This window comes from Indicator indicator, chromosome 14 (genome assembly GCF_027791375.1).
Source record: "Indicator indicator isolate 239-I01 chromosome 14, UM_Iind_1.1, whole genome shotgun sequence".
Taxonomy (NCBI): Eukaryota; Metazoa; Chordata; class Aves; order Piciformes; family Indicatoridae; genus Indicator; species Indicator indicator.
Window position 1 is genome coordinate 753897 of NC_072023.1, and position 17403 is coordinate 771299.

Below are 17403 nucleotides of genomic sequence, written 5' to 3' on the forward strand. Positions count from 1 at the left end.
TTTAATTGTAGGTCCCTAGAAGAACACCATGATCATCCCAGTGTGGTGATGGGAGACCTTCAGTCAGATGAAGAAGATATCATGAACAGTTCTGATGAAGATGATGACACAAATTCTGACTCCAGCAAAGGGGAGCCTGACCCTCAAGATGACAAACAGGTATTTGGTTCTCTCTCTCTTCTCAAGCTCTTCCTCACTCTTGCCCTCTTTTGTAAGTTGCACCTGGTGGTAGATTTCCAAACAAAAGGCATTGAGTCAGTATGACTTCATCTACTTCTTTTCATCCTTCTGGTTGTTCAGAGGGTTTGTTCCCTAGAACTTTGTTTCCATATCTGTACATTAGCCTGACATTAATGAAGAGGTCAAGGCAAGAAGTATCCCCACTCTCTTGCACTGAACAGGTGAAATCAGCCTCTTATTAGTCAGCCTTGGTGCAGCCCAAGGAAAGGGGGCAGGGGAAGTTTGCAAGGTCAGAGGAGTTCCTTGTGAAGAATCTGTTGGAGTCTGCAGATTTGACTGGAGGGACCCAATTCAGGGGTCTGGGCCATGCAGCAAAGGCTGTGTCCCAGGAAGCACTTCTGTGCAGCCAAGTTTCTTGCACTGCAGGTCGTGCCTGCTGACCTGGCACACTGGGAGCAGATGTCTGGACCAGCTCTTCATTCTTCCTTTCCAATGGCAGGAAACACAAAGGGCTCATGCTAAGCTGAAGCATCTAAGTTGCACAATTCACTCCTCTGGTGTTGAGGAGACACCACCAGTGTGCATAGGAGAGAGCTGTTGTTGCAGGGTTGCAGAGCCAGCTCTGTGGCCCTGGCAGGAGTGCCAGCCGCATCTGCCTGTGGGGGCTTAGTCTAACCTTCTGCTAGCCTCTGTGAGTGCCAGCTTGCAACAATTTCCCCTGTTTTAATCTTATTTCTCCTTCAAATGAGAAGCAGGAAGACAGCAGTAGCTACTCAGAATGAAATGAGGTTCGGGAGGTCCTATCCCTCTCCTTGAGGATACCAACTGCCTTGCTTTGCAGTCCTGACACCCTAGCCCCAGGCTGCCCATCTCCTGAGGACTCCTCAGCATACTCCTGCAGCTGTTTCCTTTGATAGTGGTTCTGTTTGCTTCCTTTCCTTAAAAAGGGATGGCTATTTTTTATTAAGAGAATGAGCAGTGAGACATTCAGTGCTGGAAGAGAAGCCTTGATGATGATGGTGATGATGATGTCAGACCTGAACATCAAGAGACCAAACCTTCTGAGAGGAGAGAGGAAAAGCTTGTTCTGTGGAGCCAAGCAGGACTGCACCTGCATGAAGCTAACTTACTTTGCATGGCTCTAGGAATGCCCTCACCCTTCCACAGCAGTGCCTGGCAGGAAAGCATCTCCCTTCCAGAGCTGCTCAGTGCTTGCTGCTCCTTGGCTGCTCCAGCTGCCTGTGGCACACCTGGCTCGCAGCTGGGCACCAGTACCCAGGCTCCTAGCAGGGAGAGCAGCTGCAGGGCTGCAGAGGGAAGCAGCTCATTCTCTGCAGCAGTCAGCAGCTGGGCTTGGGTTTCACAGTCACAGAATGTCAGGGGCTGGGAGGGACCTCGAAAGCTCATCCAGTCCAACCCCCCTGCCAGAGCAGGATCACTCAGGGAAGATCACACAGGAACACATCCAGATGGGTCTTGATTATCTCCAGAGAGGGAGACTCCACAACCCCCCTGGGCAGCCTGCTCCAGGGCTCTGTTACCCTCACAGGGAAAAAATTCTTCCTCACGTTCACATGGAACTTGTTTGTGCTCCCGCAAGCATCTGGCTGTGTGGATGCTCTTCATCTGCTGGAGGTTCCTTCCCCCTGCCATGCCTCATTTCTACCCTTCAGTTCTGCCCCTGCAGACTCCTCCTCTCAAAGACACTTAGGCCAAAAGTGTCTTTGGCTGAGCAAATGCAAACTGGCAGCTGGCATGTGAAGAGTCTTTCAGGTGTGCTTGCAAACAGGCTGTGATGTTTCATTTTGGAATTGCTTAGCTGTAGCATCATCCTCTCAAAATACTAATTTCCATCTCCTTTGCAACTGTGACACCTCCAGTGATGGCAGCTACCTTGCTCTGCATAATTGAGTTCCTTGGGAATTCAGTTTTCTCAGGAGCCTGCCAGCTGTGCTCTCTAAAGAGCTGCTGAGGATGGGAGTTACAGTCCTGCCTGAATCTGCTTGACCCTCACTGGGTAGATCCGTGTGGGGGTTTTTTTTGAAATAAACTTAATTTTAGAAACCAAATCCCAGCTCTGTGTGAAGCTGCCTGTGTAGCAGATAACTTCAGTACTGTGTTTTGAATGTAGGGGATGCAAAACAGTCATTTAGAAATTAATTTTCACTTAGGGACTTGGTATTGTCAATTAAATTGTCAATTAATTGAGCAAAACTAGGAGTGGGGAGATTCAGATTGGGTGTCAAGAAGTTCTTCACCATGAGGATGGAACAGGTTGCCCAGGGAGGTGGAGGAAGCCTCATCCCTGGAGGTTTTTAAGGCTGGAGGTGGTTCTGAGCAACCTGCTCTGGTGTGAGATGTCCCTGCCCATTGCAGGGGGTTGGAACTGGATGAGCCTTGAGGTCCCTTCCAAGCCTGACAGTTGTGTGATTCTAAATTCAAATGAAAAAAATTATATTAGATGTTTACATTTGTAACCATAATATATGGATATCACTGTAATATCTATTAAACCTATTAATATAAATACTAATAATTCTATCCTGTTATTATATGTAATGCTATATATAACCTATGAGTGTGTGTATATATAATGTAATATATAACCTAGGAATGTCACTGGCTCCAGGGCTTGATTTCCAGCACTTGAGGCTTGTTTATACCTTCAAAGGAGAAGCAAAACTCTAGACAAATCTTGCCCAGTACAGTGGCACCAGCACTAGCTTCTCTAAGTCACAGAATGGCTCAGGGTGGAAGGGCCAAAGCTAAAGTGCTTGCCTCACAGCTCCTGAAAAGCCAAGAGGTTTCCAAGCAATATAAACCAATGGAGAGAACTATGGAATAGTGACACTGGATGGGAGGAACCCCTGGGTGGGGAAGGATTCTGCAAGTTTCAGTAGGTGCTGAGTCTAACATGTCTCTTTATTTGCAGGGTAAGGCAGCTGGAAAGAAAACAAAGGTTTACCACATTGCCAAGGAGATCATGAGCTCAGAGAAAGTGTAAGTGTGGATGCTAAACTGAGCTGCCTCTGGGCTGCCTTTGGACTTGGGCAATTCAAATGTAACTCTTTGCTTTTTTTCTTGCCTTTTTCTGATAGGTTTGTGGATGTGCTCAAGCTCTTACACATTGTAAGTACCCCCCACACACAAATCACCTTTCTCCTTCTGTTTGCGTAAGCTGTTCCAGTTCTGTGCTTAGGATTTGTTGTGACTTTTTTTTTCTCCCTGCTCTGTTGACATATTCCAAATACTGAAGTAAAACTTAAATATGCAGAACTTGAAAGTTTCAGTTTTGATGTCATGGATTTGTATGTTGGTGGTTCCTTCTTTGATTAATGTTGCAAATGGAAGGTAAATGAATTTCTGTCAGTCAGCATCAGGTCAATGAGCCAGCTGGTACCACAGCAACTGAAGTGAAATCCTTGCTTAGAAAAACTTGAAGTGCTGGGGAAGGGAGCAACCCACCTTTAGAAATGCTTTGGGTAATTGTACTAATTAGCCTTAATTATCTGCCAGGGTGATGGATGCATCTTTTTGTAGGCCTCAGTGCTTTGGCAGATGCTTTGCTTTCCAGGAGCAGCTGTGGCTGTAGCACCTCTGCAGCGGGGGCTCTGTGCTCCTGCAGAGCAGTCATCTGTGGATCATGCCCTGCTGGGGCTGAAGAGAGGCAAGGAGTGGAGGCTTTAGCTTTCTCTAGCTCTCTTTTGTGTCAGTGAGGTGTGCTTGTGCCATGCTGCTCAGTGTGGGCAGTGATTTGTGCTCTCCTTGGGCAGTGGAAGTGCTGATGGTGCAAGCAGACCATAGAGCCATAGAATGGGCTGGGCTGACGGGACCTCCAAAACTCATCCAGGCCAAACCCTCTGCAGTCAACAGGAACATCCCCAACTAGATCAGGTTGCCCAGGGCCTTATTGATCCTCACCTTGAATATCCTCAGGGAAGGAGCCTCAACCACCTCCCTGGGCAGCCTGTTCCAGTGTTCCACCACCCTCATGGTACAGAACTTGTTCCTATTGTCCAATCTTGATCTGCTCTCCTCTAGTTTGAAGCCATTGCCCCTGGTCCTGTCCCTGCAAGCCCTTGCAAACAGTCACTCTCCATCCTTCTTGTAGCCCCCTTCAGGTACTGTAAAGCTGCTATTAAGTTTCCCCAGAGCCTTCTCTTCCCCAGGCTGAACACCCCGAGCTCCCTCAGCCTGTCCTCATAACAGAGCTGCTCCAACCCCCTGATCATCTTCATGGCTCTCCTCTGGCCCCTCTCCATCAAGTCCATGTCCTTCCTGTGCTGAGGGCTCCAGAGCTGCACACAGCACTGCAAGTGAGGTCTGAGCAGAGTGCCAGATGCATGGCCCTGCTCTCTGCAGAACAGGAAACAAAGGCTCTCCTGGATGACAGCAGACAGCCTTGGGAGGCAGAGCTCTTTCAGGAAGCACAAACCTTACCACACCACTTGCTGATTTCTCTTTTGCCTTCCATTTTACTAATTGATTTCCTTATTCTGTTCAAACTTGGCTTTTAAAAGCAGAGTCAGGCAGTTGTGGCCAATATTCATTTCTATTCAACATGGTTTCTAGTACACAACTCAAGCTTAATTACTGCTTAAAGAAAGAGAGTTGGTCTTGTGAGTGTAGGAGAGAAGGCTCCAGGGAGACCTCAGAGCAGCCTTCCAGTACCTGGAGGGAGCTCCAGGAGAGCTGGAGAGAGACTTTGGACTAGGGCTGGGAGTGACAGGCCAAGGGACAATGGCTTTGAGCTGGGAGAGGACAGATTGAGACTGGAGATGAGGAAGAAATTCTGTACAGGGAGGGTGGGGAGACACTGGCACAGGTTGCCCAGGGAGGCTGTGGATGTCCCCTCCCTGGAGGTGTTCAGGGCCAGGCTGGATGAGCAGCCTGGGCTGGTGGGAAGTGTCATCTGCACTGAACCACTTTGGCATAATAGCTTCAGTGTCAGGCTGTGCTCCTTTACCCATAGTAAAGATCTGACTGGTCAGGAGAAGCTCCATTACACCTTCTGAACCATCTGCTAGTTGTACTCCAAAGAGTAAATTAGGGAACCATGGACTTGTTTGGCTTGGAAAAGCTCTGGAAGCTCATCCAGTCCAACCAGCAACCCAACACCACCATGGCCCCAGGTGCCATGGCCACACCTTTCTTGAACACCTCCAGGGATGGGGACTCCACCACCTCCCAGGGCAGCCTGTGCCAATCCCTGACCACTCCTTGAGTAACAAAATACTCAACATTGAGTGACTAATTCCTTTGGCAATGATCTGAATCTAGCAGCATTCTCCTCAGTCTCTTGCCATGCAGCTCATGGCTCTTGGTACAGGCAGGGAATGGAAGTGTTGGTGTGAGAAGAAGGCTTTTAAGTTGTTACTGCTTTGAGCAGTTGAAGTGGAGTCTCAAGCAATTGAGAAGGTGGAAATGTGACTGCAGGGTGGTTCCAAGCAGCACTGGATTTTTGATAGCATTCTTTTCTTCTCTAGTGACTAATTCAGGTCAGGTGGAGCAGCTCTTCCAGGACCCCCGGCTGCCAACCTGTTTGGCCGCCATCTCACTTTGTAAGCACAGCGGAGTGACTGCTCCTGTGGGAGACAGCACACAAAAGCTGTCTGCAAAATGCTAAACACTTGGGAACACTTCTGTAGTAGGAGCTAAGCTTGTTCATAACTGAGCTCAAGGACTCAGCTGGCTTTGCACACACCCTCTCAAGCATCTGTGCTGAGTGGGCTGCTTGAGGAGGGTGATCAAACATTAGCTTGGAGTCTTGAACTCTCTGTAGTTCTGTAACTGTTGTGATGCTCCTGGAGAGGACAAGATTCCAGTATAAGGCTGCTAGAAAATCCTGACAACAAAGGAGCTTAAATCAAAGCACCTCATCTGTATGCATCTTTGGGGGTGGCTCATGCATGGCCTCCAAGGGTAGAAAAGGGTTGAGAAGATGTGAAAAGTGCTGCTTCTAACCTAAGGGCACTTGCAGAAAAGGAAAAAAGAAAGAGCTGTGGAGTGGATGCAGCAGGTAAGTAGGGGAAGCAAGCTTGGTTGAGCTGCTTTGTGTCCCCACAAACCACCTTCCTGGAGAAGGAGCAAGGCAGGACCCATGCCCTTAGCACTTGTGAACTCTTTGGGGATGGTTTGCTTTGCAGGGGTGAGAGGACCCTGGTGAGGGTAAGCTGTCCTGCCTTGTTTGCTGACATTTCTTTTCTCCACTTCTGTTCCAGATTGTGTTTTTGCCAACCCCCACCACGTTCTTTGTTCTCCCATCCCTTGGGGTTTCACTTTCCCCTTGCTGCTGTGGTATGAGCAGTGAGGCTTCTGTTTCAGCAGAGGAACCTACTTTTGGGGATGGCTTCTTCCACTGCAGGGCTTAGAGTCTAACTTTGTGCTGTGTGAGCAAAGAAAAGCTTAGGCCTGAGGGCTTTTGCCTGAGCCTTTCCATCAGCACTTCTGACTTTGATCCCTGTTCTGTCCTTATTAGGACTCTGAGAGTAAGTAGGAGGTTGTCAGGAGGCACCTCCACCTTCCTGCAGCCACAAGATCAACCTCTTAATGGAGAAGGCAGATAAGAGGTCAAACATCTTTGCTTTTGTCTGTTGTGTGCCCTTCCAGAGACCCAGGAGTGAGAAATTCTAGTTTCCTGTTTTCATTTTCAGAAGACAATTGGAAGATTATACAGTTTAAATGTAGAGTTTTTACATATTGTCACAAAAAAAAAAATCATTCATAGTAGATTTGGAAAAAGAATTGATGTGCAGAGTGTGGAATAAGATAGCTTTGGGGTTTGGAGCAGAGGAAATCCTGACCTCTGATCCTGGCTTAAAACTGACCTGTGAAAAATTCTCTCAACCTCCAACTCCTTTTTCTTCATTTTCAGCACTGGACCTGTCTGGATATATTAATACATTTTCAGTCTATGAGAAGTGCCTTTAGAATTGCTGATTGAGGGATTTGATGAGGAATTGCAGCTGCAGCTTCTTACTGAGAAGGCTAATGAAATAGTTTTGGTTTGGAAGGAGATCCTGCTCTACTACCCAGACTCTTCCTTGAAATAACATTCTGGGCACCTGCAACACTCACAGGATTGAGGACTGGGAAAATGAACCAGCTGATACTGCTAGAGACCTCCAGATGATTGTACTACCTGAGCACAAAGGTGGGGGGAACTGCTTGGTAGAAGCAATCCCGTGTGTTTGAAAACTGGCAGGGTCTGCACTTCCTCTCAGTCTTCCTTTTGTGGCCAGAGTTTAACAGCTGATGGGCAGCAGTCTGATTCTACTGTGAATCAGGTACTGATGACAGCTTCTGGAGCTGCATTCACAGAACTGCCAGCCTGGAGAAGACCTTAAGACCAAGTCCAACCATAACCTAACATCTCCCTGTCCACAGCTCTCAGGCCATGTCCCTCAACACTTCATCCAAACATCTTTTAAACAACTCTGGGGATGGGGACTCCACCACCTCCCTGGGCAGGCAGTGGCTGTTCCTAGCAGCTGTGATTAGTGTGTCACATACAGCAGCCTGGCTGGTCTCCAGAGTGGGGACTGTCCTCCCCATCCCCTCCTCCTGCCCATAGGATGTGTGTTTGTGTTCCTTGAAAGGAGTCCAAGCACAAGCACACATTTTTCCTGAAGCTAAACTGCTATTTGAGCTGCCTGCAGGTGTATTTAGCTGGCAGTTTTACCTCAGAGGAAGGGATTATGGCCTCTTTTTTGCTTTGCCAAAGGTATGTTCTAGGAGGAATGATCCAAGATGAATGTTGGTTGAAGGCTGAGGGGTAAAGTCCATGACCATGTTTAGAGCAGGTTGTTCCTTCTGCTCCAGTTACACTTGCAAGGGTTTTGGATGGGAAAATGATCTTCACTCAGCTATTAGAAGGTGCACTTAACCCAGGCAGCAGCTGGCCAAGGGTTTGATTGCTCAGGGCCTGTTTTGGTTCCCAGCTGAACTTATCCTTTGCTCCTTAGGCTGACACAGAGCAGGTTGCTGGGCACTGGGAATCCTGCCGTGGAAAGAGCAGAGAGGGAGCGTGAGTCAGGAGGGGAAGTGCGTGGGCTGCTGGCAGATGATTCACAATGGGATCAGAATCCTCCCAAGAGATTGTGGCCCTTTGCTGATTTAAGGAGGAGTGGGAGGAAACAAGAGCAGGGATGGTGGTGTCCTCCCCAAAACATTGTTTAGAAGCAGCACAGCTCTAGGGGGAGTGAATACTGGCAGGAAAAATAAAATCCCCTGAACATCTTCAAGGGGGGCATGGTTTTATCAAGCGGCAATTCAGAGAGTTGTCATAGAATCCTAGGATGGCTCAGGGTAGAAGGGACCTCAGAATTCATCTCCTCCAACCTCCCCACCATGCCCAGGGACACCTCTCAGCTAGACTCAGCTGCTCAGGGCCTCATCCAGCCTGGCCTTCAACACCCCCAGGCAGGAGGCAGCCACAGCCTCCCTGGGCAGCCTGTGCCAGAGTCTCATCACCCTCCTACTCAAGAACTTCTTCCTCAGCTCCACTCTAACCCTGCTCTGCCTCAGCTTCAAACCATTCCCCCTTGGCCTGTCTCTAGACACCCTCAGCAAAAGTCTCTCTGCAGCCTTCCTGCAGGATGCCTTCAGGTCCTGGCAGGCAGCTCTGAGGTGCCCCTGGAGCCTTCTCCTCTCCAGGCTGCACACCCCCAGCTCCCTCAGCCTGTGCTCACAGCAGAGCTGCTCCAGCCCTTGGATCATCTTTGTGGCTTCCTCTGGACTCTCTCCAGCAGCTCTGAGTCCTTGTCCTGCTGGGGACACCAGAACTGGACACAACAATATGTGCTCAAAAGTCTTTAAAAGGGCCTAAACTATTTTTCTTGTGGACTAGTAGCCAGTGGGATGCTGTCTTAGTCTAGCATAAACTACAACTGTTTCTGCTTTCGAAAGAATGTGGTTTGCAGGGCTGATCACAGACAGCCAGCTTGGAAGGGACTCCAGGGATCATCTGCTCCAACCTTTCTAGGTGATAGTAGAGTTTGAATGAGAGGCCCTGATGGTGAGTGCTGTCCTCTTGAAGTCATTGTGTGAAGACAGTTTATTGCCTAAGCAATAAAAGGTGACCTCAGCAGACTGATTATTACTGGCCCCTAAGATAAGGTAGAACTAGCATCTGCAGACCAGCACTTCAGAAAGTGGAGGAGCCTCCCCTGCTTCTGAAAGGAAAAATGATCCTGCTAAGAAGCTGGGATGATTCAGTAGAATTAACAAAAATCTTGAGTTTTCTGTCCTGCAGCATGGGAAGACTTTGCCTGAGGTTGCCAGTGGTTTATTCCAGGGAAATAAGCAAGTCTGGGGTTTGTTTAATGAGTTCAGATTGCCAGGCTCCTTTTAAATTAGAAAAATCTCTCTTTTTGCAAGTCCCTGTAATGAACTGCTGCTGGATTGCCAGAGTGCTTCAGTCTGAGTCCTTTCTAGGACAATTCAGGTGCTTGTCTTTGAACAGCCTGATGAAAGCAGTGCTCTTCAGCAGGCTGGTAGAGTGTGAGAAGTGCTGAAGAAGTATCTTGCAGATACCTACAGCAATCAGGGCAATGTTTGTTCATTGGCAGCAGCCACTCTGGTTTTGGTTAGCAGTGAGCAGTTCCAGAAGGAATTAGGTTCTGGTGCAGATTCTGCTCTGAAGTCATTCACCTACTTGCACCAAAAGTTGTCCTTCTCTGAGTGCCTCCCACCCTTTGGAGTGGAACTTCAGGGTCTGCTTTTAAAGTTGCCATCTGTCCCTTGGTAGCTAAAGCAGAGCTGTCCTGTGCTCTGTGCTGTAGGAGATGGAATTGTTTTCTCAGGATGCCAGGTCCTGCAGGTGTGAACCCTCTGACCTGCAGCCTTGCTGCATGAGGTTGGCTTTCCCTCCTCCCTGCTCCCCGGGCATGTGCTCTCTGCTTCCAGCTCCTCTCTTACCTCCAGATGAACTTGGCATGACAGTCACCTCACACCCACTGCCAGGTTAAAAATAAGCTGGAGTCTGATGACAAAATGGCAAATGCATTGTACTGCTTCTGTGGGGAAGGCTTGATAATGGAAAAGGGAAAATGACCCAGGCTGGAGTGTAGCTCTTTGGTTGTTCAGCAGCCTGCTTTGCATCATTCGAAGGCCCAGTGTTATCTTTCTGCCCTCTGTTTCCTCTCTGCAGGGCTTCCTCCCTTGTGGGGCTGATGAAACAAAGTTTGGGTTGGGTGTTTTAAGGATAGAGCTTTTCATGGCATGATCCAGAGCCTCCTCAAGCTGATGGACTTTGGATCAAGCTGGTCAAAAACACCCTAACCCAATCTGTAGCTGGAAAACATCCTGCAAAACTCTTTGAATGCTCTCTCTAGAAGTTAAATAAATGTGCTGCCCTGCAAATGGCATTCCTGGCTTATCTGCTGCTGCTGCTGCTTCAGCCTGGCTGCCTGCTCCCCCTTTGTTGTTTGGTCAGGGAGAAGCCTGGGCTGTTGATTACCCTGCAGACAAAACTGCTTTTCTTTGGATCTTAGGACACTCAGAATTCTTCTTTCCTGCCATGGCAAAGTGCACACAGTGTGGTGTGTGTGCATCTCCCTGGGGGGAGAGGAGAATGCTATCATAACGTGATGATGCATTCTGCATGAAGCTCTCCAGAATGCCTCGCTGGAGCCCTGGCCATTGTAATTCTGTGTATCATTCCAGTGTTAAGCGATGCCCTGGGGTCAGGAAAGCCCCTCAGATGCAGCTGGTAGTTAACCCATGTGTCACTAGCCTGCACAGAGGATGTAAACCAGAGCATTTCCATATGAATGAGGCCATCTGTTTCTTCACTCCCTTGCCTTTAGTTCTCAGCCTTCCCCCAGCTCAGCCATCGCCCCTCTAGCTCCTTTCAGTTTCTTGTCATCGCCACCCAGTCGTCGCCTTCCTGACCCGAGGGTCACCAAGCAAGAAAGTGTGTCTGGAGCAAAAGCTGCTCCGAAGTGATGTAATGAGGAGAGAGGGCAGGGGGAAAAGTTGAAGCTAAAGTGTGAGACACCCTAAATAAAGCCAGATGCTGGAGTGAGGAGATGGAGCTAGGCAGACCTGGAGTAGCAGAGCTGGGGAGGCAGAAAGGGAGCTTAATTTATCAATTATGGTCTTTCTAACCTCCAGCTTTTCCGAGGCAGCTGTGGACCCCATGCACATTCATAAGAGAACTCAGCATTTGGCTTTGGAGCAGGTTGTTGGTCACTTTTTTCAGGATACTTCCAGCCTGTGGATGCATTACCAGCCTTAGACACATCACAGGCTCAGAAAGAGCTCTTCCAAGTAGTCTTTCTTCCACTGCTGCCCTAATTCAGTGTAGTGGCCTCCATCTCGTTTGGTTTGCTTTTCTGCCACTCTACACAGTGCTGGCTTTCAAGGGAAATGCTGAATTCCTCAGCTGCTTCTGAAAAGTTTGTTTGCATGTGCTCAGGGAAAATACCTGGGGCAGTGGGTACTGAGTTTAACATGGGTACAATCCTGGCCAGATTGAGTTGTGTGGGGCCAAGATTTTAACACTGAAGAGTTTAAGGAGGACCATTAAGCCTCAGCTCTGTGCTATTGGGAGCTGGTTATAGCATAAAAATGCTGTAGGAGGATCCTTCAAGGAGGATCCTTCAAGATCCTTCAAAATACTGCAAGGAGATGCTGCAAGTTGTAAGCAGGGCTTTACTCCTCCTGTAAAGTGTTTGGAAGCACCAATGTTGGTTTTGATCACCATTAGCATTTGAAATCTCATGGCTCCCATCTGTTGCCACACTATCTCCCTGCCAGGTGGTACTTTTTCTGTCTGTGGAAGAGCTGCTACTACAATGAGTAATTTTTGTAGCCCAAGAGCCACAACTTCCAAAAGGATATTTCTAGATGACCTGTAAAAACTTGAAGGGTTTGGAAATAGAGTCATAGAGTCACAGAATGGGTTGGGTGGGAAGGGACCTTGAAGCTCATCCAGGTCTAACCCCCTGCCATGGGCAGGGACACCTCCGACCAGCCCAGGTTGCTCAAGGTCTTATCCATCCTGGCTTTGAACACCTCCAGGGAGGGGGATCCACAGCCTCCCTGAGCAACCTGGGCCAGAGTCTCCCCACCCTCACTGTCAATTTCTTCCTCATCTCCAGTCTCAGTCTCCCCTCTTCCAATTTATGATTGCCCCAGCTGATTTTGCTAGCACACTTTTGCTTTTAGAGCCAAATGTTAGCCAGAAGATGCTCAAGGCTGCCAACCCCCTTGCAGACAGAAGCTCTTCCCCCCACTTTAGTTTCCTCCTGCGTTGTGCCAGCACATTTCCTAAGGGCATGTTGTAAAAATAATGAAGAACTTCTATATTATGCATACAAGGAGCAAGAAAGTAAAGCTGCAGCCTCAAACCGGAGGGATTAAGGCAGTCCCAGGGGAGTCAGCTGGAGCTGCGGAGCATCAAAGCCCAGCTGGTGCCTGCCCTGCTCCCGGGAGCGGTGCCTGGAGCATGGGCAGGGGGACACTGCCAGCGGTGGTGCCGCTCCGGAGGCGCTGTGCTCACAGGAGGGGGTTCTGTGCTCTCTGTGCCCCGGCAGGATTTCCGCGACGCTGTGGCACATGCCTCCAGGCAGCTCGGGAAGCCGGTGATCGAGGACAGAGTCCTGAACCAGATCCTGTACTACCTACCTCAGCTGTACGAGCTCAACCGGGACCTGCTGCGGGAGCTGGAGGAGCGCTTGGCTCACTGGTGACTATCGCTCCGTGCTGGGGCACCACCGCTCCGGCCCTGTGGAAACAGCGGGGGGCTGCTGGGCTCAGCTTCTCTCTGTCTTCTGCATGCCTTCTTAACTGGCAGGGTGACTCTGAAAGCACAGGAGACAATTTGCCACCTTGGATGTGCTTTTCTGCCTTCAGATGATGCTAAGGCACTTCGAGGGAGTTTGCATGCTCACAGACTCATCTGGTTGGAAGTGACCCTCCACGGTCATCTGGTGTCTAGAGAGGGGCAGACAGCAAGTGAGGGCATGTCCTTAGCATTCACACCTGGGGATTTACAGTGCCACTTCTATCTGAGAGTTCTGCCCCTGTGTGGGCATGGCCAGGGGACTGATTCCAGGAGAGGAAAAGGAGGCTGGCCTGAAGGCTGGCTTGCTTTGAAAGGTGAATGAGATCTGCTAACCAGACACAGCACTGATCAACAGTTCCACTGGAGTCCATCCTCAGGTGCACTGGTGGCTGGGCTTAAATCAGCTAGCCAAAGCCCACTGACAGAGGAACTGCAGTGGGTGAGGAGCACGATGCCATGCTTTCTGGAGGCATGGGGAGGTGTGTCTCCTCAGGGGAGAGTCAGGCTGGGCATCAGGAGGGAGTTCTGCATAGTGAGGGTGGGGAGACACTGGAACAGGCTGCCCAGGGAGGTGGTTAAGGCTCCATCCCTGCAGACATTCAGGATCAGCCTGGATGTGTCCCTGGGCAGCCTGCTCTAGCTGGAGGTGTCCCTGCTGCTTGCAGGCGGTTGGGCAAGATGCCCTTGGAGGGTCCTTTCCAACCTGATGCAATCTGTGAGACACCCAGCTTGTACTGAAGGGGTTAGATGGTCCCAGACCATTTTAAACAAGCTGTCCATGAAGTGGTTGTCACCTACCACTGGTGTGCTGGGATGTGCCTGGTAGGGTCTTTCAGGGTGGCTGGTGAGATGGGTGTGTTCCTGCTGAGCTTATTGCTCAGAACCAGGACTTGCTGTGAAAAGGGTCTTTTGCTCTGGTGTTAAGATGGGCAACTTTTAGCTCTTCCTAATGACTCTATTTTTGTTTGTTTGTTTGTTTCCAGGCTTGACCATCAAAGAATTGCTGATATATTTGTTAAGAAGGGTCCCTACTTAAAGATGTACTCCACTTACATCAAGGAATTTGATAAGAACATTGCACTGTTGGATGAGCAGTGTAAGAAGAACGCAGGGTTTGCTTCAGTGGTCAAGGACTTCGAGGTACTCTGCTCCTTTCAACAGCTCTGATCCTCCAGAAGGCTTTAGAGACTTCCTTAATTTGCTTAGGATTTGGGGGTTGGGTTTGGGTTCTTTTTTCTGCAGTGTTGGCTTGAGGGTAGGGATGGAAAGGCAGCAACTGAGACTGTGTGAAGTAACTTCTGATCCTGGCTACCATTGTGAGATGTGATACAGGACCTTAATTTTCAGGAAGTGCATCACAGGTGCTTTTTTCCCTTAGTTCTGTCTCCTGGTGATGCTGTGCACTGAGTAACTGTCCCATTTCCACCAGGTTTTTTTCCCTACCACCTCACAGGGCAGTAGCTTACTCACAGGACTGGTGTTTCATTTCAGCTGGAAGCTGTAAGAGGTCAATTTTCTCATCTCATATTGCTGGAAGTTTCACACCCAGCATGTTCAGCAGTCAGAAGAAAGCTGATTTGTGTCCCTAAAAGCATTGCCAGATTTTTGCATAACTCCCTTAAATCAGAGAGCCATAGAACTGTTGAGGTTGGAGGAGACCTTTGAGATCACCAAGACCAACCTCTCACCTAGAGCTCACCACTGCCACTGATCCACATCCCTCAGCACCACATACAGGCACCTTTTAAATCCCTCTAGGGATGGTGGCTGCACCACCTCCCTGGGCAGCCTCTTCCAGTGCCTGAAAAGAGTGCTGGAAGAAGAGGTGCAAGCTCCCCAAGCACATGATCCCCACCAAGTGTGCATTTACCCCCTCTGCCATGGGCTGTCCTGAGTGATCCCTGCTCTGCTTGCTTACAAGTGCTTGGAAGGGCTGAATTCAGCGGGCAGAGAAAGAGCTTGAAGCAGAGTCAGCAAGGCCGGGAAAGAAGAAGCCTTTTTGAGGCCTTTGTGTTTCAGGTGCACATTAAATGCAAGCTCAAGATAATTGACATTTCTGAGCATGGCTCTTCTGTGCTGACTTGAGAGGAGTGGATTAATCAAACCTGCACTGAGCTTGCTGCCTAATGGACACCAACAGGGGTTGCAAAGGAGCATCTTGCCCTTGCCACTGCTGTTTCCTTCCTTCCTTCCTTTCTGAGCAGCTTCACCTCCCTTCCTCATAAGCAAAAGCATCTCTTTGGAATCTGTGTCTCATGAGTGCCTACTGATGGCTTTTAACTTGATTCATTTCCCACCAGGGAGGTGCTTGCTCTGCAGTGTGGTGGTTAGCACTCAGGCAGTAGCACCTGCTGAAGACAGAGCAGTCAGCAGCTGCCTGTGTGTCTCTAGGTTTTGTTGGAGGCCTTGGCTGCCACAGAACCCCTGCTGACCTTGGGTGTCTCTTTCAGCTGAGCCCTCGCTGTGCTAGCCTGGCCCTCAAGCACTACCTGCTGAAGCCAGTTCAGAGGATTCCTCAGTACAGGCTGCTGCTGACAGGTACAGTCAACCTCTCCTGCAAGCTTCAGAGGCCAGTCCTCACACACCCCAGGAAACCTCTCCTCAGGCTGCTCTGTCCAGCTGTAAAGCCTTCAGAATCATTAAGGTTGGGAAAGACCTCTGAGATCATCAAGTCTAGTCCTCAGGCTGCTGGCATGGCCACTGAACTATCTTCTGCAGGCTCTCTTCAGAAGATTCTATGGATTTAGCTGCTTGCTCTGTTAATCCTGCAGTGAGGTACACAGGCAAGGTGCTCACCTTCAAAATACTGTGGGGTGGTCTCTGATGGTACAGTCCTAGATTCACAGAATGGGTTGGGTGGGAAGGGACCTTGAAGCTCATCCAGTTCTAACCCCCTGCCCTGGGCAGGGACACTTCCCACCAGCCCAGGTTGCTCAGGGTCTCATCCAGCCTGGCCTTGAACACCTCCAGGCAGGAGGCATCCACAGCCTCCCTGGGCAACCTGTGCCAGAGTCTCCCCACCCTCACTATCAATTTCTTCCTTATCTCCAGTCTCAATCTCCCCTCCTCAAGCTTCAATCCATTGCTCCTCATCCTATCACTCCAAGCCCTTATCCAAACTCCCTTCCTGGCTTTCTTGGAGGCTATCTGCAAGTACTGGAAGACCACGAGAAGGTCTCCCCAGAGACAAGCAGCACTGCTTGGGAAACATGCAACCTGTGGTGCTTTTTGTTTGTTTCTGTGGCAATAGAAACCAATCATTCCCTTAGGGGATTGGAATGCTCCTGGTTTGCTTTGAGGTTCCTTCTTTTGGGGTGAGGATTTTTTGTTATTGTGGGGTTTTGGGCTTTGTTTTTAATGAAGGAGAAAGGTAGGATGGGAAATTGGAGCTAGGGGAAGGAAGTGAAAGATGTCTATGCAGCTGTGAACTTCTGCAAGTAGCTTCTCAGTCTCTCCCCCACCCAAGTGCTTTGTCTGCAGAATCCATTCTCTTTTAAAGGCAAAACACCTGCTGTTAGTGTAAGCTTATCAGTAAATGCTCCAGAGTCCTTTGAGAGGCACTGCAGGCTTGAAGAGCTGGCTTGGGACTGGGAGATCTCTGGCACTGGGATGTTTGGGTGACCTTTTGCAAGTCCTCTCCACCATTCCTTGCCTTCCTTGCTGCCAAAGGAGGGCAGTGATAGAGGGCTCCTTTGTGAAGCCTTTAGAGATGTGTTTGGTGTGGGAGGGGGGTGGCTCCTGTAAGGATTTGGAAATACTTAAGGCATTGTTTTTGAAAGCCATTGCTTCTTGATGAGCAATTTAAAAATAGCCTCTGTTTATGGAGTAACTGCAAAATAAAATGCTGGGTGACCTTTTTTTGTTTGGCTCTGAGGCAGCTTGTTGGCATCTCCCCAGCAAGTAGTTAGAGTACTGCCTGCTGGGGGAGTTAGGCTCCAGCATTGCAGGGCAGTTACTCAGTTATTAGCAGAGATGTTTTCATGTTAATGAGCTCATTAGGGTAACAGGTATTGAGAAAAGGGTGGGAAACCCCTTCATGAAGGGACTGCTTTGTAGCGGAAAATCTTAGTGACTCTTACCTGATAAAATCCAACCATAAAATGGCATCTGGGGAGCTGCTTGCTTTTGAAAAGATACTGGCTTAAGGCTGGTACAGGCTTGGCAGTGCAAAGTCAGCAGAGCTGTGGGGGCTGGGGAGTTCCAAGGGTTTGATTAAAAGGGTTGAAGGAAATGCCATGGTCTGTATGCATAGGGAAGGGAGAAGAGGCAGGAGTGGATGGCACTGGACCCAGGTGTTGAAGGGACATTCCTTGTGGTCATTAACTGCCACTGTGGCTGGAACAGGCTGGTTTAGGCCTGAAAACCCCTCACTCTGGTGATGGAGGGTGCTGTGGGTGTCCCCAGGCTGCAGACCTAGCTGTAGTCATACATGT

The 17403-nt window shown here is 49.3% G+C and overlaps 1 protein-coding gene across 1 annotated transcript in view; it reads left to right on the forward strand.

Annotated features, from left to right (window-relative positions):
* FGD6 (FYVE, RhoGEF and PH domain containing 6) overlaps window positions 1-17403 on the forward strand; it is a 54541-nt gene that overhangs the window by 19123 nt on the left and 18015 nt on the right. The window contains exons 2-7 of the mRNA XM_054386758.1: window positions 12-159; window positions 3113-3180; window positions 3279-3309; window positions 12720-12871; window positions 13954-14110; window positions 15421-15508. Of these exons, the coding sequence (XP_054242733.1) occupies window positions 12-159; window positions 3113-3180; window positions 3279-3309; window positions 12720-12871; window positions 13954-14110; window positions 15421-15508 (644 nt within the window). The remainder of the gene's footprint in view (window positions 1-11; window positions 160-3112; window positions 3181-3278; window positions 3310-12719; window positions 12872-13953; window positions 14111-15420; window positions 15509-17403) is intronic.